Source organism: Cyrtonyx montezumae, unplaced genomic scaffold (genome assembly GCF_038088225.1).
Source record: "Cyrtonyx montezumae isolate F1298 unplaced genomic scaffold, pur_monq_1.0 scaffold_19, whole genome shotgun sequence".
NCBI classification, from domain to species: Eukaryota; Metazoa; Chordata; class Aves; order Galliformes; family Odontophoridae; genus Cyrtonyx; species Cyrtonyx montezumae.
In genome coordinates this window covers 2,612,551-2,633,756 of record NW_027071925.1, presented here as the reverse complement: position 1 = coordinate 2,633,756, position 21,206 = coordinate 2,612,551, and the positions used below count along the sequence as shown (strand labels likewise).

The following is a 21,206-nucleotide window of genomic DNA, read 5'->3' as shown; positions in this document are numbered from 1 at the left end:
ATAAAAGCAACATGCAGCCTCGACATCGAAATCTGCGCAGAAGTCCTCAGTACGTTACATGGCACTACAGAAACTTGTTAGATTTAGAGTTTGCACCTAAACAATCTCAACGTGAACTGGGATGTCAGATTTGGAGCATCTGTGAACTTCAATTTCGGAAGAGCAAGACTTCCCTCTCCCAGACATTTAGTGCCCAGAGCTTGTGTCTATTTCAGTTCCTAGTTTAGTGTCTCGTGCCTTAACTCAGCAGTAAATAGTAACTGCTGCACAACGACTTGGGGAAAGATGTGCAGTTGATTTGAGTGTAACCTCCCCCCCCTTAGGTAAACGTAATGCAATACACAACATCTCAAAGAAAAAGAGTTTGCACGTTTAAAGCCAGTGCAGAGCAGCCTGCTTTGTGCCACCTGGCTCCTGTGTTGCACTCATCTTCCAGCTGAAGAACAGAGGGTTCTGAGCGGTCGTTGTGACACCGGGACCATGGGTGGTGGTTCTTCTTTTCAGACCTGGAATGGCTGTTCACTTACAGCAGGAACTGCACCTACAGCTGCAGGAGTGCCCGTGTCCTGGGTGCTTGCTCCACACACTGAGGAGAGGTTAGTTGGGTGAGCAAAAGCCTAAACGTGCCCTCAGCTACTATGTACAGTTTGGCACCTTTCAACCATTAGTGCTGACTGATCAACTGAACCACTGTGGGTGCACATGAGCAGCAGGCTGCAGCCACAGGACTACCCCCAGCCGATGAGCATGGCCCCATGGCTTCCCTGGCTGCACAGTCCTCTCCTCTGACATGCTAAGATGTGTTCAGGGAGAGGGGAAAGGCCAAACTCCTGTTCTAGCCTGGCTGGTGGAGTTGTATTTCAGTACGAGTGGAAGTACTGCCCCCACTTCCAGCACTGCCTAAAATCTGCTTTCACATCCCTTTTACTAATGCTAGTCCTGACACTTGCACAGCCCCCTGCAGATCTTTCAGTGTGGCAGGCACTCGTGTTTAACTAAAGTCATTTCACAGTTTAAAGAGAAACCCAATAGGCACAAGCTTGTTGAAAGCCACGATTTGAAAACTTGAGTTGATGACAGTAACCCAAAGAGATTTTAATGATGAAAGCTTGCAGAAATGAGAATAAACAAAAGTAGTCCCCTTCCTCAGAGCTTGTTCTGATCACGGTGGGCCAGGCTTCTCACTGAGGTCTGCTAAACTTCTTGATCAGCATTGGACATTCATATACTGTCCTCCCAAAGATGCAGAATAGCCAAGGCAGAACTCTGACCTGTGCACTCCCTCAATTCAGTCAGAGCTTGTCATCAGTCATTTCTAGAAACTGAGCATAGACGTCCCTTGAGCATTCCCCTTTTTGGTTGAATAAGAACTTGTAGTAGCTGCCATCTGCACATATTGCTGAAACAAAAACAAAGGCATTTTCAGTTCAGCTGTTTGAGAAGAGCTGTTCCCTTACCTCGTTTAAACTGACAGAGGTGTTCTGCAGGAATGTGAAGAGCCTGAGATGAATTGGTCCCCGCGTGGTGTCTGCCAGCCCTGACACCCTGCAGGGGGCTGCACCTGCTCACAGCTGACACGGGCAGCATCCCATGTTGTGTGTCATCTGAACACTCCTTCAGCTCAAAGCGAGCATGGCTCAAAACGTGCTTCTCCAGACAGAACCTGGAGGAGCCCCTGGCACTTACCTAAGACAGCATTTGGCTCTGTTCCAAAGGCACAAATGCACGGAGAGCCCGAGGGAACCTGAAACTTGGAGAAACTCCACTTGGAACTGAAGTACTTAGGGAGAAAGGTGGCAGAGGCCAAACTGAAAGAAAGAAGAAACGGGTAACTTAGGTGTTGACTAGAGAAGATTTAGAACTGCTAGCATGTCTGAACAAGTCTCAGGGCTCCTCCTGTTACTGACTGCCTTTCTGTTTCCTTCAGCTAAGCACCAGGCAGCACGTACACAGTTCTGCTCCCAGGGAAGGAAGGCTGACCATACAAATGCCTTTCTGGTTTTCCACTGTTTTAAAGGACTGCCGAGAGGACTGATTTTAGTAGGGATTCCTCTGTGTAAGTTCATGCTAGGGATAAACTCCTCAGTCACCAGAAAAACCTCACCCTCCTACTGGAAGAACTCTACAGCTCCATGAAGGGCAGCAGAAACATGGCAGTTGCTAAACAGTCCTAAATTTGCAACTTCATTCAAGCAGAACAACAGATCACTACTATCAGCTCAAGAGGTGTACGTATCAGTTGCTGCTGTTGCTTTAGGGAGCTGTTACCTGACAGGCCCAGTGCTTTATTTCAAGGATAACCTCTCCCTCCATGCAGGCCTCACAACGGCTTAAAACCCACCTTGACTGCTTATTTCTTTTGGGGTCTTCTGCAGCAAAAATATGTACTGTGCCATGGTCACTGGACACGCAGATTAAGGAAGCATCCTGATTGAAGTTAATGCTGTAGGGAATGAGGACAGCTGCAGTATTGCCATTGAAACATTCTCCCCCCATTTCCTGTGTGTACAACCCCACTTCTGCAGTTGTCTGGAACAGCTGTCACCCTGCCTGGGGAGGTGTTAATGCCTCCTTCAGTTCAGCACAGCTCTGCTGACTGAAATTAACCCCCCTTCAGGAGTTAAGTACACGTCAGAACATGGAGGACATGGTTTATCAGAAACAGCCAAGCAGCAGACTGCCCTGGGATGGGCACAACTGGTGTGATCTGTTCTGCCACTTGTACTGAAAGAAAATGTATGGCTGCTGTTCTAATCAGGTAAAATCCAAATACAAGGTGAAACATTCCTACACCCAGAGGCTGAGGCTAAGTAGAAGAAAGCAATCTTACCCCCCCTCCCAGGAGAGCGTTTCAGGTGGTGGACTAAGAATCAAACTTCTGCCTCAGGCTCTTGTACATAGGGTAGCAATGTGTTATGACACACACTATGCTCAACCCAGGTACTCACCCTCCTGGTCTCTCTAGGAAGCATTCAACAGGATTGCTGCCTTCCCAAAATTCCTGTGTGAAATCCCCACCCAGCTACAGCCTATTCCATGCAGGAGTGGATCTACCAAAGTGTACCTCAGCACAGTTCTGCTGCTACTGCTGCTCCTCACCCATACTGAGCAGAGGAAGCAGCACAGTGCAGTCAGAACCCAGTGCAGCCCTGAACTTTGCTTTGTGCCCATGGCAGTGCAACTCTCTTTTGCTTTTTCAAAGAGCCCTGGCTGCCATTTCCCAGGCATCACACCATCCCCCAAGAAGACAAAGCAGAAGCTATTAAGCATACCAGTATATATTGGCTGCCTGTGATCCTCTGCGTAGCTCCTGGATTAAATGCCCTGATGAAGTATCAAATATTCTTATGAGGGTCCCCTTGAGAAGAATCAAGCATTATATTAGGACATACAGTATGTTCAATATGGCTGTTTGCCTGAAACAAACTATCTGAAAATGCTGCTAGAGCTTATTCTCCATCAAAAAACAAAAAAAAGAAAAAATTGAAAACCACAAAAATAGTCTCTTAGCATCATCCAGTAGCTCATTACTCTTTTTAGCAGTGGAGATTGCAGCTTGAAAAGCTCTGTTCAGAAGAATTCCAGTAGCTATGCCTAGTTAAGAGAGACTATGGCTGCTTTTTTTCAAGCTGCTTTGAGCTATGGTTGTGCAGCAGAACCTATTCCAAACACTGGTTGAATTAATTTAAGATCATCCTTGAGAAACTTGTTTTAGTTGAGGGAAAGAAGGTAGCAAGCACTCAACCTGCCCCCTGCCCATCTGCCTCACATTCACTGGGACACCTGGGAGCCCTCCCTGGGGAGATGAAGCTCACTAGCAGACTCCACTGACGCCCATAAGGGGACGCTGTGCATTCCCTCTACATGTCTGCATCAGTCCCAAAGTGATCCGTACTATGCAGGAATGTCAGGGTTTTGACAGTGAATTCTTTAGCCCTATGAAACTCAAGACCACACAAAGTGCAGTCAGTACTCCAAGAACCTTTTTACTGCTGTATTTTTACACACTATGAAACGCCTGCAACATGCATGTGAGGAAAACTGAAGTCCTCCAGTATGACAGCCCCAGTGGCAAGCGTAACTTTAAAGCCAGTGAGGAAAGAAAACTTGAATAGAACCTAACAAAGGTCTAAAAAAACATACCAACCAACCAAAAGAAAAAAAGAAAAGAGAAAGCAAACGAAGAAAACCCACTAAACAGTATTTACTGAAGAAAACAGGAACCGATGAACTGCTTGGGCCAAAGCTCATACAAATTCCACTGAAGGGTCAGAGCTACAGTTAGCTGGAATATGAATTCTACCTCGAGCACAGCATTTGCATTGCTGTTTGGGTATCCTGAAGGAGAAGTAAAGAGAAACTGAGAATGCATATTTCAAAGACAAACTGAGCAGTTAGTTACTTCTGTGCTTCTGTACTTCTTTCCTACGAAAGGACACAATTTCCTATTTTGGAAGAGTTACTACACCAGAATGAACAGTAAAAGTCAGAGGTACGTGGTCATCATTCTTACTTTTTCTGATGCTGTTGCAATTCTTGTTCCCTGCAGGTTTAAAGCTATACAGCTCAGCACACCTTCATGAGCTGGTATGTCCACAGGAGGCTTTTCCGTGTTGGCCAGATCCACAATCTGCACGTGCCCAGTGTGTGTTCCAGGAAATGCAAGGAGGGAATTATTACTATTTGGGCAAAGGACACAGAGACCTGCAAAAAAAAAAAAAAAAAGGAAAACAACTTTGTACCTTCCATAACTAATACATTTTTCAAACAAGTTTCTAAAACATCAGTAATTTGAGAACACACAAGCACACATGGTCAATCAGAAACTCGTTGTAATGGCTTTTCAGTATCCCAAAACACGATCCATCCCTAAGTGCACAGCATAAAGAAGGAGGACAGTGTAATTTTAACTCACTCCCATTATTACTTTCAAAGTAATCTATTTGCTACCCAACACCTTTTCAGAGATCCACCCCGTCGGGCTGTTAGAGCAAAGCCATTTTAAAATAAATAGAAGTCTCCTTAGCAGCTCAAGAAAGGAAGGAGTTTGCAGCAGGTGACATTTTAGTTTAAATTTTCACTCAGCCAGCATTTACTTTTCCAGTTTTAGTCCAGCACTTAACACAGCTCATCATAAGCATGCAGCTGACCTGGGAATGTGCTCATGTCTCCATTCTTGAGGTTCTTCTTCCAGAAAGCAGCTCCATTTCTTGATAAGACACTGCAACTAACCTACTCCTTAAGCCAAACCTGAGCCCTACCCACCTGTGCCAGAGCTGCCACCCCTGCAGCTCAGCCTGCCTGGGCCACTGGCTGCTATTTACAATTCAGCTCATTTCAAGAGGCCAAAGTCACCCCTTGCTGATTAGTCCCTTTCTGATGCTACAGAGAACACGTCTCTAGACAGTTCTAACTTCATTAGAAAAAAAGAATTATTCCCTTGAATATCTTCTTGCTGATAATTTCAGCATAAAATGCATTACATTCACAGATTCTTTACATAAGAAAGCATACAGCACCCAGAGAAATCAAACCAGTACCATCACAGCAGTACAAGAAAGCTTTTCAGTGCCAAGCGTGGCTACAGTACAACAGCCATTTTATAGGCACAGAACACCTTCAAAGGGCACGGCTACACTGCTGCACGTAAACTGTTAAATGATTTACAAAGTGAAACGAAATCAGACATCTACAGATAAATAGCATCACAGTAACAAAATAAAACTGCTTCCATTCCCCAGCCCACACATACCACTGACCTTTAGGGTTGTAGCAGGTTTCGAAGACGTGCAGCTGATGGGGATTGTGTGTGAATGTGAAAACTTTAATCATGGAGTCCAAGACTACCACAATTCTGAAAGACACAAGAAGCTCTTGTGACTTGGTGGGGGGTAGAAGAGAGACATACGTATTAACTCAGATCTGCAGAGGCTTTCAACAGGTTGAACAACTGTATTATTTGTTCCTACTCTAGAGACTCCCAGTCCTAAAAATAAAAAGCTAATAAATAAATCAATCAATAAATAAATAAGCCCTGCACAGCTGAGTCTGCAAAGCACTTCTATCTGAAGCTGTGAGAACAATCCATCCACACACACATACACACGACTCCAGCTGCTAACAAATGCTCTGGCTTCAGAGATTCAATGGATTTCCCCTCATATACCATACCTACAGAAACCAGTCAGCAGCCATATGAGAACACAGCCCTTTGCAAGAAGGCCACAAGTCCTACAGGCTTTTTGTCAGGTTTCAATACACTCCAGCTGTTAACCTACATGCCTGCCCCAAAATCCAGTTCTGAATAAAGAACATCAGCAATGACAGCTAAGTGTTACAGCAAAACTTTTTTATTTCTGTGAATAGCTGGAAATGAGTTAGAGCAGTGCATGTGATCTGTAAGGCCAACCATCTGGAACAAGTGTTGCACCTACCTATCTCTTCGCAGCTTAACTGCTTTGACTTCCGTAGAAAATTCTATCTCAATGACAGTCTTCTTCTTCAAGTCATCCCAGATCATCACTGGAACAGTGCAGAGAAGATGGTGTTAGTACACCAAAGCATATCTGAAGATGCACAGTGTCCCTGTTAGAACAACTTTCAGTTTCTGAGAAGACCAAGAGGTCCCTTCAGCAGCGAAGCAGTCACAGGTTGGCAATGTGCCTAACACCAACCCACCAACCCATTCTCCTGTGCTATGGGGCTCCTGCACTCAGGAGCTGGAAAACTCGAAATGCAAAAGCTGATAATAAAAGTGTCTTTTACTAAGGACAACTTTTTGGAGGTCTGTCTCTATTTCATCGACTGTCCTCCCAACAAGGCAAAGTTACCCTGCCAACCCAGGCCCATTTACCCCCAGAGTTGCTGAGCCTTTGCAAAGCTAACCAAGCACAGACTCTGTCACTGCAACAAATCAGATCTGAGAGACTGCAGATACTGCTTGCTAACAAATACTGAGACCTGCTGCAACAGCCCTTCCCTTCCCACCTGCAGGATAGCAGGGCCCAGCTCAAGGCTGAGAGTTCCCTGGGTGGTTTCTCAGAGCTCAGCAAGACAAAAGTTTACACACAATTCCTTGAGCCTCAAGACCGTACCTTTGTTGGGTGGGTACTTCGGCTTCTTCCCTCCACCCACTAGTGCTAAATAGTTGCAGCGAAATAACATTTCCACATGGCCAACACCACCTTCTAGAAATTCTGGAAGACAAATGTATTGCATTTAGAAGCGCCAGAATCTGTTAAAATGTCTTTTTATTCTTACCAAAGTTACAGGGAGAGTTCAAGTTATCTACCACACTGCTCAGGCATCCACAAACAATGCTATCTTCTTACCCTCATATAAAAACCACACCAAAGAAATCAGAGCCACCGAGCTGAGGCAACACTGCACGACTGAAAAGGGTTTGTCTGTTCTCTTTAGGACCAGCAGTCACCGTAAATGTGCTTGGTTCTTCACAGCTCAGATCACTACTGCTCTTGTCAGCTGGGACAGCCCTCATTTCATATACAGAAAAAAAAAATCAATCGATTTTAAAATTCTACAGAAACATGCTGCATGAGAGCAGATGAAGCAATGTCATGGCAGCTGGATCGTTCCTATTACACAGAAATTTTGTAAATACACTTAGAAAGAATGACTGGTTAATTCAAATTCTTTCCCCAACTAATTTCCCTTACACACACAATTTCAATCTGCGTGCTGTGTTGTTCTCTTACACCAACAGTGTGGATTTTAAGAATACCAAACATTATGACCAACGAGGTCATGAACTTCTTTATTTGCAAGGGGACTTGTCTTTATAGTCTTGGTGGATTTGAGGAAAGAAGAAAAAATGTACACATATGTAACTGAAGCAGAATCTTTACTTCTGTCCACAGCTGCTGGGACACCTGAGAAGAGTGGCCCACCTGCACAGAGCCTCCACTCAAGCTGGACACGATGCAGGAATGTACTGAAAACAGAGCAGCTGGTACAGACAGTACCTTATTTAGTGCTAGGAATACAACTTGGCTTTCATTTTCTTCCTCCTATAACCTTAACTGGAGAGGAAGTAGAATAAGATTCCATGCTTGTGGAAGAATCAAGTAGCAAGCAGAGGATATGCCATTTGATGCCATCTGAGTTGGGTCTTGGTTTTGTTCACGTAGCTTAGAGTGAAGTCTGGCATTCAACTGCCAGGAAGAGAGACCACAACTGTGGCCTTCAGATGATCCAACTCAAAACCCAAACCTCTTCTTTAACAGACTGCCCAATACCTCTGCACACGGACACGTTCCAGTAAGAAAGACGGATGGAGCTAGTTAGCTTTTCCAAAGCTACAGAGAAAGCAGAAACCTCACAAGTAATCAACTGAGAACTGCTGCTGGAAACAGGCATGGGAAAGAATGGCAAAAGCATCAGAAGATGAAGGTGGAAGTACTGCAGTGGAAAGATTTAGACGTGTACACAAATGATAGGATTAAAGGAGGTTTAGTTAGACATGAAGAGGCACTACCATACAGCTGCATGGGGAGTTTATGTCAGGACTCAACCACACAACACTGAGGATAGAAAACCTTTCACAACAGTTTTCTAGAACCCTGGAAATACATTCAGAGCTCTCAACAGGGAGAGTTTTGACAACTACCTCAGCATGATTTAAAAGTGACTTCTGATTCTGTAGCAAACCACCACAGATGACAGATCAAATACATGATATTTGTAGAAAAGTTTACCATTAAGAATAGAAAATTATCTGTCAGCTTTGGCCACATGAACAGTGATTGAAATCTCTTACAGCACCAGAAAGCATGCCTGGTTTCATAGGAATTGCAGGGCTATCTAAAATAATTCTTCCTCTTACAGATCTGTGCTCTAATCCATCACCACAGTGACAGCATAGGGAAATGTGTTCACTGTATCAGCTTTCCTTCTGTACGTAAGGTCAGAATCAGGATTTCATTTTCCCTCACTGTGACTCACTTGTGAATGCCTGATGATAAAACCTTGTTATCTGTTAACATCAAAACCTTCCTGTGAAGGCACAGTGGTACATTTACTGCTTTGAGACACTCACAGATTTTTTTTAAGCATAAAGAGAACATATAGCTATGAGTATTAGAGGTCCGGATTCACAGTGCTCTTGCAAGCAGTACTGCACACAAGTACAAGCAGCTCCATGTTCACATCTCCAGTAACACGGCGGTTGTTTTACTGTTGTGCTAAATCATCCTGACTACAGCACAGGGACAGCACAACTTCCCATGATGGCACACGACAGTGCTGCAGCAAGCAACTCTTCTCCCACTCGTGAGCAGCCAGACAACTCATCTCCTGCAGTTCAACTGCTGCAAGGTCAGATAACTTAACCAGCAGCCAGCTTTATGCCAATTAGCAGCACCTAAACGACCACCTGACAAGGCAGTGCTGTAAGTGACAGTCCCTCTGACACCAGCAGGGATTTCTTTCATAAGGCTTTGTCCTAAGCCTTCTAGGGATGTAAAAGCAAGAATCCTTTCAGAAAAAAATATATGCATGAGGCTAGCAAGGTACACAAAGCTAGCAAGGTATAATAATTAAGCATTTTACCTTGTTTCTCTTTTTCTTTGAGTGGATCTGCATTATAAACTCGGAATCCATTTTCCATTCCACATGCAAAGCATCCTGCAGTAAAAAGCACATTATACATATACACATGTACAGTAACTGGGAGATAACGCTGAACATTTAAAGTAGCGCCAGAGGGTTAGGAGAGCACCACTCAGTAATTAAACGTTGTTAAATGTAAGCTGAAGAGCACCGGCCAGCTTTGCTAGTGTCTGCAAGCAGAAAGCACTTAGAGAAGCTGTGCTCTGTGCTGGCCTCTGCTGCAAGTGGCACATTCTTAGCATTCTTTTCAGACAGGTGAGGAAACAACAGAAGGAAAGGAGAGCAATTCACACCCACTGGTATCCTTTGCCACAGTACTAGAGGGACAGAAACGTTTTCACTTTTGTGGTCCAACGGCCACAATTAAGCAACCCCCTCCCATTTCTTACTAGGTCAGGATTTACTCTGAGGACACAATACATGAGAATAGCAACCTGTTGTTCATGTTTCTACAGAAGAGAGTTCACCCAATGTAGTTCCTAAAGAATACCTGAATGAGAGCCTACTAGTGACAGATGCCCACAGGCATGAATCTAATCCAGAGAATGATCAAAAAGGAGCCTGTGGAAAAGCAATGTTTTAGTACACACGTACAGAAGCACAGATGTGCTTTTTGGTGGAGTCCATCAAGCCAGCAGTATCCTGCCTTACCTGCTAAGGATGCACACAGTTACAAATGAAAGTAAATGCCAGTGTGAAGCTGGAGCAATTAAAAGTCATTAAGAAGTAGCAAGTGTCACCAGGGACTGGCTGACAGAACAATAGCTGCTACACAACTTACAAAAGCCCTATCAAAAATCTGGGTAAAGTCTTAAGGGCACTGGAGCAGAGTTTCATTCCTGTCAGGACTCAGCAAGGCACTGCTTCGCAGACCGTACAAGCCTGCTGATGTAAGCTGTAAGCTTAGAAGCATCCTCAGGGTTCTGACACACTGACACATGAAGCAGAAGCTTTTAAATGAAGTTTTAGCCCCTTCTCCGTGCACCACTCTTCAGTTTGCTCTGCTGGTGCTGCACAGCGGTGCCCTTTGTAGAGACCACAGCACTAATAAGCCCATGCCTCTTCCAATCTACTCTGCTGGGATTGCCAGAAAGCAAATCGCAATGGAAATGTATTTCACTACACAGTACTGTACAGGATGAGAACGAGCCTGTTTCTTGCAGCTGGAGGTGTATTCATACAATCATTTTTTCTAGTGACAGCCTTAAAGCCAAGTATTTTATTTCCAAGAGAGAAGAAGAGGAGGGATGGTAAACCTGCTCTGCACCAGAAGCGTGCTGGGTTTTCCTCACATTAATACAGCAGCTTCTTACAAACCCAAACCAAGAGCATTCCTAGTTCAATACAACGCAGACACACCATTTCCTGTCACACTGCTGCAGCTTTTCTGCAGGGTTAACCTTGTGAACAAGACGTGGGCTGCTTTTATTTCTTGGCAGTGGCTCCATTTTTAGCTGGAGACAGTGCATCAGAACTGAGGGAAGGGGATAAATGTTGGTATTTTATATACAGTTGATCACTATTGGCACACAAAGTTCTTTGTCATGGCAATCTCTGAGACCAAGGGAAAAAGACACAGATTACTGCTACACAACTGATCCCAGGGTACAGAAGCAGTTTTGGAGCCCAGCATTTCCAATCTGATCACAGCATTTGCTAGTGGGATCACAAGTCTGACAGCTCAGATACACAGCCATGGCTTGCAACCGAGCACGTGGACAGAGAGGGGCTGCCAGAACAGGAGGTGGGGACTGCTGCAGTAGTCCTGCTGCCAAGGGAAGCCTAACTATCACACCTCATTCTTGAGAAGGGACAGGCATGCTGTCACAGAGCCACTGACAGAAGGCAGTTCAGATGCTTGTAAAAATTCTCATTGGAATCCCAGGTAAACCTCCAGGGGATTATAGCCCCAGCCCACAGCTGTGCTTCCTCCTGCTTTAAGGAAGTAGTCCTGAGGCACCAGGGTGGGTTTTGTTTGCTCTTTTAAAGACAAGGAAAAGGAAAGAGTTACTTTCACAACTGACCAAGAAAGTGCCAGAAGCTGAAGGGGGAACACAGGCAAAATTACCCAGAAATTGCTACAGTGAAGCCTGAGGAGCCTGGCAGGAGCAGATCGCTGCTCTTTGCAAGAGAAAATTTTGTCTGAAGCCATAAGAGAGAGCACAGAATCCTACTCACATCCCACTCTGGGTCCTCTAACTAAGCATTACAGTACACTGAGATCAAATGGATAAGTGCTTCAACACCAAAACAAGTCCACACCCCTGCCCTCAAACCAGCTCCAGATTAAACCAGTGACAGAAGAAACGGACATGTATATCTTCTGGTATGTTAATTCATTACAGTGTTTCATCTTCTCATTTCCATAAGGTGCTTTAATGTTCCTCTGGAAGCATTATAAAAACAAAGATCCAAAGAGCACTCTGTTTTAAGAGACAGAACACCCTGCACTACGGCCACACTGTTTGTTTCTAAAGTTAAAAATAAAAAAAGTGGCAAAGTTGAGCAGCATTAAGACGAAGTATTGCTCAAAACAGAGCCAGGGAAGGCCAGCACAGGAAAGCAGCGGATGCCAGTTTTATCACTTGTCCATCACAGAAGTTAAGACTGGGAGAGATGCATGAGGTCATTCCTCCCATCCCCCAGACACTGTGGGGTTGGCTAGTCTCCAATTAGTGAGAAATTAGGTTATTGTGGCAATATATGCAGACACCCACACTACTGAGCTTCAGAACTCAAGTGACTCACGTTTCTATTTTTGGCAGAAGCAACATGGAAGAAGTGAGCTTTTCCTCATACTGGCTCTTTGAGCAACCAAAGAGTGATCATTTTTTAAAGCACTCTGAGGCTCTAAGTGAATACAGAGCTTACATGCTACCTACGGTCCAAAAGCTGTCATTCCTAAGCAGGAAGAGCTCTGGGAACCTGCAAATGAAAACCAAACGTGGTCTTTGCTCCAGGTATAAATTGGTTGTTGCCCAGTAGGATGTCAGTACTGTTTGGGACAAAGTGCCCAGCTCACAGTGTGCAGACTCCAAAGACAAGTTCCTAAACATACTTTGGATTTAATACTTCGTTAAAAAAGAAAAAAAGCCAAACTGGTGTTTACTGCTACTAAATTTAACAGATCCCTTACAACAAAGCAGAAGTGTTACGTGCTGCTCCAAAAGCGTTTTGTGGGAGAACAGAACCTCATCTTCTTGTGCTGCTCTCCTGGTGACCCAACCCCACCACAGGTCAGCTATGAGGCATTACAGCTCTGTTACAGACCCCTGCAGATCGGAAATGAAGCATATCCGACCTCACCTCCTCTTCCCCCTCTGCTGCAAACACAAGATGAAAACAAGCAGAAACCCAGCTGCTGGACAACCACGGCTCCATGACTTCCAAGCCCACAGCACTGCTTGCACATAACCACCTGGCAGCTCCCTCCGTTAACAGCTCGGTGCCCGCTGGAAACAGCTCAGCAGAGATGCTAGGTCGGAGGTACCGAGCAGCCTGGCAGCAACAGGTACACGGAGCACCGCACGCAGCAGCACGAGTGGCAGGGCTGCCTTGGGCAAGAGCACGGCGTGGCAAGCCCGAAGGATGTTACAAAACGACGGCTTTCCACTCCTTCTTCCACAAAAGGACGCCTACTCACAGGGCCGGCGCTATTTCCACATTGCGAAAGGAGGCACACGGACCCCATTCGCTTCTCCCTCTTCTCACGGCGGGCAAATAACGCGCGAGGCGGGCTCCGAAGCCCGCAGCACGCCGTGTTCGGCCCCGTGGGACGCAGTGACGGCGCGGGCAGCGCTGGGGAGCGCCGGCAGCGGAACGGCACTGAGCGCGGCTCAGAGGGCGGCGGGACGGGGAGGGCCGCCCCGAGGAGCACAGCGATGCTTCCCTCCCGCCCCGCTGCACAGAGCCAGCTCTCTGAAGCAGCACAGCCTTCCTCGGGGCTGAAAGGAGGGGGACTCGCTCGTCTCTCCACACACGGCCGCCCAAACCGCTTCGTCAGCTCACGGCCCCGAGCGCTCCGCGCCCCGCACGGCGCGGCCCGGCCCCGCCGCCTCACCGTGGTCCTGGTTGAAGCCGGCGTACAGCAGCCCGTTGCCGTGCGGGTTGGCCGGGAGCAGGTTCATGGCTGCCGCCCGCTCGCTTCCTCCCGCGGGCCTTTAAACCATGGCGGCGCCCGCCCGCCTCAGCCCCGCCGCGGGAGCCCGAACCGAACCCAACCGCGGCGGACACAACGGCGGCGACTTCCGACCCCGCCAGGCCGCAACGCGAGCACCGAGAGCATCCACCGGGCGGGGCGGGAGCGCCGAGAGAGCGAGCAGTGCCCCGCCCCCGGGCGGTGCGCGCCTCCGTCGCCGTGCCTTGCCTGGAGCGGAGGGGCCGAGCCTTAGAAGTGACTCGCTCAAAACAGGACGGCACTGTGCATGGGGCTCTGCACGCAACCACTAATGAAACGCTGCCGTTGCTCCCCGGAACGTCACGGAGCTGCGCGCTGCGCGTTTCTGTAGCAGCGTTATCCCAGCAGCAGCGGGCTCAGCTCAGCCCGGCAGATGGAGCCGGCTCGTCACTGCGCGAGCTGCAGTGCGGAGGAAGCCAGCAGGAATTCCTTCCGCTGCACTGTTTTGCTATTTGGTCTTTCAGTATGAGACAGCACATTGGTGACGCTTTTCTTTTCAAGTAGCGCTGCATTTGTCAGTCCAGGTCCTGACATAGCTTTTAATTTCCCCCACTCCCACAGCAGCTGTGATCCAGGGGGAACGTGAAAGACAGCTAACTTGATGGTATCATCTCCCCTTTGTGAAGATGCCTAGAAGAAACGAGTCAAATCACAGCATCACCTCAAAGGACTCCCACTGCTCAGGACGACTCGCACCGCCCTTTGCAAAGAAGGCAGCACTTGGCACGTATTCTTCCGCGTGTCAGTTCACAACCTTGAAGACAGATGTCGCATCCAAAGCATTACATGATGCTTTCAGGATGGCTTTGTGTTCCTGCTGTCCATTTCAGGTATACTGTTCTTCAGCTTCTCCTCAAGGAAGATAAAAGAAAACTTTCTCAAATTAAATAAAGCTTAATAGGATTTTTTTTCCAGAAGCATTTATTTATATTTTTTAAATAGTGCTCTTTTTCTTATAAAGCAGCTTTTAAAGTCATGTTCCCTTAACCACATTATCTTTGGCATTTTCCTCCTAGAACTTTCCTGTAGGGTGGTATAAAATTTAATATATATTTTTTTTCTTTACAGAAAAATAAGTATTTAAACCACAAATTAATTCCCCAAAGTATTAAATAACATACCAAAAAACTTTATCAAACCTATTACATATACTAATAGGACGAAAGCTTGTTGTGTATGTTCATCATAATTATATACACATTTTTAGCTTAGTTAAGTTAATGCTTTGAAGTCATCAAGGAAGCTTTTACCAAATATCCAAATACACAACTGCAGCATTCCTAGAGTTGGTTGCACTATTTGTAGAATTTACAATGTATACAATACATTGCATTTAAAAACCTCTGCCCAAATATGTAAATCAATGTCTTGTGTTTTTAAGAGTTTGCAAAAAGACAGGATTCTTTTTTAAACAATTACACAGTAAGCCACATTCCAGATTTAATGGAATTAAGAACTCAATATAACGACAATTATTCCCCATAGGAAAATACATCAAGTAGTGAAAACAATGGCATCATGCATGTCAGAAACTAAAATAAAGTATGCACGTCCAACAGCAGAACATCACATCCTTTTGTCTGCACTGAACAAGTCACTCTTTCCAAAGCAGCATTACTGTAGAGGGCAAGCTCTAAAATAGTACTTGTTTTTCCTATTTTTGTCTATGCACTGTGACACCTACATAGAGCACGCTCTACTGTTATAAAGGAGTCCTTGCACTCAATGCTTTGCACGAGGGGATTCCATCCAGGTTCCTTTTCTCACAGAGCTTAAGAAATTTTACAGCTGTTTCTTGTGCAGTTTTTTGGTGGGCTCTGTGGTAGACGGATAATTTTGGCTTTCTTTAAGCTGTTCCTTTTACTGATGTTGCTGGATGTGAGTGAATACGAGCGTCCATGCATCATCCTGGCATTAAGACCATTGGCCATGGAGAAAGATTTGAGATGGCTTCTTAAGGCAACTGGGAGAGGGAGCTTGTCAACAAGATGCACAGGGGTACAGGAAACTATGGCACGGCAACAGAGGTCTTGCAGACTCAGTACTTAAAAACAGACAGAAAACTTCCGTTATAATAGTTTGCTTTTGTCAGCCAAACACTAGTAGAATAATCAGCACTCTGCATGCATGCTTTATTTCTAGGATGAATTCTCATTTCTCTTCCCACACCCTTTCCCTCATCTCTATTATCTCAAAATATCTGCTGCTTCCATTTCCTAGTTACATCTCAATACTTTGTTCTAGGAAAGACATGCCATTCCCTACAAAAGCAGGAACAGTTATGCCTGCAGATATGTATTTTCTGTTTAGAAAACAAATTGTACAGGATTTCTGCCTCTTCATTTTGATGTCAGCCAAGGAATCAATCCTTTGGAAATTTTTTTTATATCAAGGAACTACAAACCTTTTCCAGGACTCATTTTAAATATCTGCAGTGTATTTTGCTTACCCTTGTTTGGCCTCCAGAGCCTGTCCATTCCATGTCTCATCAATACTATTCTTGCTAGCTCAGTAAAGGACTCTGTAATATTGAAATTACAAAGTGGACTGACTTCAAAAAACGTCATGCCCAGCCTCTCAGCGTAGGTTTGTGCTTGTTCAGTAGACACTTGGCGCTTGAATGCTAAGTGAAGGCGGTTTCCAACCAGGATTTTTGGTACACCAGGAGCATGCTGAGAAAAGAAAAGCAGGAAAAAAATCGGCTCTAATTTCTCCCTTCCGTCAAGTGAAACAAAAGATTTTTCCAGAGTTGAGACTAAGTGTCAGGTTGGACAAGATTCTATGATTCTACGATCTGAAAACATCCCTTTCTCACTTGCAGAGATGATGTGGCAAATCTATAACGAGAGTGGGACTACAATATGAAATCTTTGCCCTCCATATGCTTACTGTCAACACCTTTAAAGAAATCAGACACTTCAAGCTGATATGCTTCCAGCTTCTAGAATTATAAACATAGAAACAGAATGGTAAACTTGGCATCTTGGTTAACTGTGTAGTAAGCACTGCCTGCAAATGCCAGTAAAAACAGCAGAAAATATCATATGCTGTCAGTCATCTGCAATAGACTAGTGACAGTCTTGGATTGTACCTTACCTCATCTATTTCTTTTATCCATCGATTGATCCCATCAAATGACCAGCGATTGGTAATGTCGTACACTAGTATCACTCCCTGTTTTTAAATAGATATATAATTAAAAAAAAAAGTTTAACAGAGGCACAACACAGAAAATATTATCTGCAAATTCTCTGATTCTGAAATAATCCCATAAGATGCTGTGAAAATTCTTAACGAAGCAGAACGTCAACATTCTACTCTCTGTGTAGATTACTGATATTACTCCCTCCTCCCACCCAAGAAAATCCTCCCCCTTATTATTTCCCACATTTTCTGTTATCCTTAGAATATCAGTGCAACTGCACATAGTCTACAAGTGAGCTACAACAGCCATCACAACAATTTGATGACTCACTCATATAATAACCATTACTCATCACTGAGAGAGCTGTGCATCACTTACCTGAGCACCTCTTGAATATGACCGAAATATGGTGCAGAATCTCCCTTGCCCGGATGTATCCCTAAGCAAAAGAAGTTGCATATATTTTTAAAAGTAGATGGACTCCAACAATAAGATCTCAGCTACATTTATACTGATCGATATCACTCCTTACTCCATTAGTGATAGTAGTCACTAATGTGTAAGAGCTGTCCTTGCTCTCAGCAGGTTTTTCCCCCACTGCAATTCTGCCTTTTAAATTCTTCAGATTTTTCAGATGAGAGGACAAGAACTTAATTTTATTCTTGTGGTTGTCCTCGGAAAACAAGCATACATACACTAACAGACTTTGCATTTAGCTCAGCTTGAAGAAACATTCTGTTTTTGCAGCAGAAAAAAAGTGGGAGGAAACAATAGTTATCACCAAGGAAACTAATGGAAAAGCAGTAAATTCTTGATTACAGCAGCAACAGCTTATTATGAGTCCAGTATGAGGAAGAAATCTTTATGGAGACAGCGAGAGCATGGACTTTTAGAATACCAGGCACAGCGAAAAAAAAAGTGCATAAAACATTTAAGATTGAAATTTTAATGAGTACAGAATAATAGTGACAGTCATACAAAGAAACAAAACTCCATAATGAGTTTCTGAGGTAGATTACAGATGTTCAAATGCAGGACATATATTTCCAGACATGGTCAACTGCACTGAGCTGGCATCTGTCCAGTCCGTTATTTTCAGGAGTCTTAAGAACATCATTTCACTTCAGAAAAAGGATTATGGCATCTCACAGATGAGTGCTATATGCTATTTTTACGAAGCTATAATAAAACTAAAGGTAGTAGAAAAAGGAAGTACGTGGACAAATGATACAGCAAGTAATCAAGACACCATATGCCAGAGTACTGTGATACTTCATTGCATTTAACATTTGAAACATTACCTTGACGTTCATAAAGGTAAATACTACCAATAAATTGAGCACAGGGATGTTGCTATACAATCACTGAATGCTTTTTAAGGTTTTTTCACAGTCCTCATTACAGGTGTATCTTACAATTTTCAAAGGTACTTTGCATCTCTTGAAGATGCTTGGAATCTTTTGTGCCTTTCTCCTGCATTCATTCCACATCTCTCATTTAGATAAATTGTAGGGCCTACCATTTTATATGAAGCAGATGAAAAATGGAAATAAATACTAAGTAAGTGACTTGCCCAAAATGCTGGCTAGCTAGATCATTCTTCCTCATTTGACTAAATATTTCTGAAGTGTAAGGGAGAACTCAAAACCCAAAGAGTTGCATTCATTATGTCTCTGAAATAGAAGCTATGAGGAATGGTGGAAGACATACCAGAGCTGCAGCTTGATTCGTCGGCCATCCAGCAGAATTGTTGTAGTCTTGTAATCTATACCTGAGGGGAACACACACATACAAATCTTAGATCAGCTTGAAATCATGTAATATGCAGACAGTAGTTGTGAGCTTTTTAGAAGCTGACCATCAGAGAATTTATTCATTAGTACTCAATGAAGTGAGTGTAAAAAAAATAACTTGTCACATGAAGCTTAGAAGAGTTTTCATGTTACTTAAGCAAGGTCTGTTCAAAGTAGATCTCTCGGGATCCCTTCATGTTGATGACCAATCTCTTTTATTCATTATCATGACAACAGACATATTTAAAGTGCTATTTATTTTCAGCAAAAGAAGGTAGAACCAGGTTTAAGCCCTTCATCTCATATGTACATTGTGAACTACATACTGTTTGCTTCCTCTGTTCCACAGCTTTATTGCCTCCTATTATTTCTTCCTTTCTCATTAGTTTTGATTCACAAGCAGCTCTTATGAGGTGGCTGTGTGTGTCTGTCATATAAAAGCAGTGCAAAAATGGTACAAAAAGTCTCCGGCCTTTGTTTTCTAGACTTTTCCATTGCTAACAGCCTTCTCTGCCCCCAAGACCTATTCAGTTAGTGCCCAGCAGCATGCAGGCAGGTTCCAGTTATTCCTTCCCATAACAAGCCCTGCACTTATGGTTTGTTTTTACTGATATCCTGACAGGTCCCAGAAAGAAACTATGCAAAAATATACTCAGGTGTATCTCAGAAGTTTTCTTGGTCAAAAAAGGTGTGGTATTTTCCTCAATTCAATTAGGTAAAACTAATCAGCAGCAGTTAAGCAGTTACAGTTAACCCCTGAAAATATCCACCACAGTGCTCAGGTCAGTGGCTTTGAAGACTGTGCTTTAACACTGCATCCACAAAGTACATCCTAAAAGTCAAGAACAAAACAAACAAACAAACCTTAATAAGATAGAGGCCTTTATTATTTGAAAGGCGTGCATTCTGTATTCACAGTGTGCAGCCATGCAACACAACTGCACTGGTACATGTGCATATTTCTCATGTTTCTTGACTTTTTCATAGACAAGTGACCTCCTGAATTGAACATTTATTCATCAGTCCTTCCAAATAAAGTTTAAAAAGCGGGAAGACTGAAAGCATCCTAAAATATAAGAAGACCTGTGTCCTAAAGAATAGAGAGGTCTTACTATTTCTGAGCATAAACAAAACAAGGGGATGAGAAAAAACACATTGATGCAGAAGGACAAAAGTAGTGGGAAGAGTGTTCTAACAATACTTAAGACTTCAGCATATCTTCAGAGGAAGAGTGCTGATGATAATACCGTTAACTGCCTGTGCTATACTGCAGACAGACAACTACAAAACCACGGAGGTGTGAGGAGACACTCAACGGAGTACTGGTGGGCAGGCAGCAGCAAACCACTGGAAGTACCAGCACTTGAAAAGAAACACAAGAATCTCTGTCACCTGCTGCGCTGAGAGCCTGCCATCCTTCTGCAGCCTTACCAGCTATTAGGTACAGGATGAAGAGCACAAGCTGAGAGCTGCCAGCACCGCCCGTCCTGGGGCGTCTACATCCAAGCAGTGGCAGCCCCATGCTACCACGGGGAGCAGCCCCACCAGCAGCCAGGAGGTTCTGCTGGGGCACACGAACGGATTGCAGTAATTGTGTAGAGAGGCTAGAGGGAGTTTCAGTATCTACTGAAGGCACTGGGTTTTACTAGCTGCAATAAGGCAGGGCAAAGATTCATTACTATGGGCAGCATTAATACCCAGAATTATATATATATATATATATATATATATAGCTTAACAGTGTATATAATAGCGTTCATAATGATGTATATATAAAACGCTTACCAATAAGATTATTTTTTCGTGCTATATTTAATCGGGGGGCGCGGGAAGGAAGTTTTAAAGCTCAGTAAGAGGTTTCTAATAGCATTACTCACAGAGCGCAGCACAAGGAGGAAGTGCTGGCCCGTCTCTCCAAGCGCAGCGTTGGTGGTATAGTGGTGAGCATAGCTGCCTTCCAAGCAGTTGACCCGGGTTCGATTCCCGGCCAACGCAGCTTTCATTTTCTCACGGCTGGATGCTCATCCAGGAAAAATAGCACAGTGGTGCGGGTACAGTTTTGTGCGTACGTGGACTTCAACCTTAACCTGCCTGCCTTCATATCCCAGAGGTAAACAAGACCTGGACAGGTGGAGCTGTAAGAACCTTATGAGGGGTCAACCAAAGGGCATCAGCGCAGGTGAGTGGCTGGAGAAGGGCAACAAGTAGGTTTTAACCCCGTTACATGTTAAGCAGGCCCCAAAAAGGAAGCTCATCCCTGACTCTTTTCCCACCAGAAAAGGAATTTGCAAGACTAGGCCTGGAATAAAGACATGGAGGTGTTACATTACCAAACACAAGTTACTGCCCAGGAGCTGCTGTTACCTACCAGTAACTCCCTTAGCAATAGGCAGAGATGGTGTACTCCTTTTGCACTTGTGTCTGCCCCACACTGTACTGCTCAAACAGTATTTGTCGTGTGTAC

The 21,206-nt window shown here is 44.4% G+C and overlaps 2 protein-coding genes and 1 non-coding gene across 7 annotated transcripts in view; 1 reads left to right on the top strand and 2 right to left on the bottom strand.

The window, feature by feature from the left end:
* The window catches only part of RAB40B (RAB40B, member RAS oncogene family), a 133,311-nt gene that overhangs the window by 97,858 nt on the left and 14,247 nt on the right, over window positions 1-21,206 (bottom strand). Inside the window, exons 2-6 of one of the 2 annotated variants that reach the window (XR_010622138.1) lie at window positions 18,660-18,720; window positions 17,328-17,388; window positions 16,901-16,978; window positions 16,254-16,476; window positions 15,498-15,848 (exon numbers count right to left, since the gene is read on the bottom strand). Coding sequence is in view for 1 of the 2 variants with exons in the window: in XM_065735189.1 (XP_065591261.1) it covers window positions 15,577-15,848; window positions 16,254-16,476; window positions 16,901-16,978; window positions 17,328-17,388; window positions 18,660-18,720 (695 nt within the window). In the remaining variant the exon portion in view is untranslated. Of the gene's footprint in view, window positions 1-14,717; window positions 15,849-16,253; window positions 16,477-16,900; window positions 16,979-17,327; window positions 17,389-18,659; window positions 18,721-21,206 lie in introns of those variants that run through there. The other variant, XM_065735189.1, reaches the window with a different exon arrangement.
* On the bottom strand, window positions 778-13,886 carry WDR45B (WD repeat domain 45B). Of its 4 annotated transcripts, none has more exons than XM_065735181.1 (10): window positions 13,688-13,886; window positions 9,568-9,642; window positions 7,095-7,196; window positions 6,435-6,522; window positions 5,760-5,854; window positions 4,514-4,704; window positions 3,273-3,358; window positions 2,342-2,443; window positions 1,687-1,808; window positions 778-1,399 (listed from the first exon to the last, which is right to left on the bottom strand). In XM_065735181.1, the coding sequence occupies exons 1-10, from the start codon at window positions 13,752-13,754 to the stop codon at window positions 1,293-1,295; spliced, it is 1,035 nt and encodes a 344-aa protein (XP_065591253.1). In that variant the 5' UTR covers window positions 13,755-13,886; the 3' UTR covers window positions 778-1,292. The 4 variants fall into 4 exon arrangements, with proteins under 4 accessions (XP_065591253.1, XP_065591252.1, XP_065591255.1 ...); XM_065735180.1 differs by lacking the exon at window positions 13,688-13,886 and adding an exon at window positions 12,934-13,071; XM_065735183.1 differs by lacking the exon at window positions 13,688-13,886 and adding an exon at window positions 10,748-11,503.
* On the top strand, window positions 20,666-20,737 carry TRNAG-UCC (transfer RNA glycine (anticodon UCC)). The gene has a single exon. It is a non-coding gene; the product is annotated as a tRNA-Gly (tRNA).

What these genes read in the sequence shown, in the direction of transcription:
- WDR45B (XM_065735180.1), bottom strand. Translation starts at nt 13,039, where the DNA reads ATGTGCAAGCAGTGCTGTGGGCTTGGAAGTCATGGAGCCGTGGTTGTC. An exon ending in CAAAGAAAAAGAGAAACAAG is followed by an intron (nt 7,197 to 9,567) that starts GTAAAATGCTTA and finishes TTTGTCTTCCAG; the next exon opens with AATTTCTAGAAGGTGGTGTT. An exon ending in AAAAGAAATAAGCAGTCAAG is followed by an intron (nt 1,809 to 2,341) that starts GTGGGTTTTAAG and finishes TCTTTCTTTCAG; the next exon opens with TTTGGCCTCTGCCACCTTTC.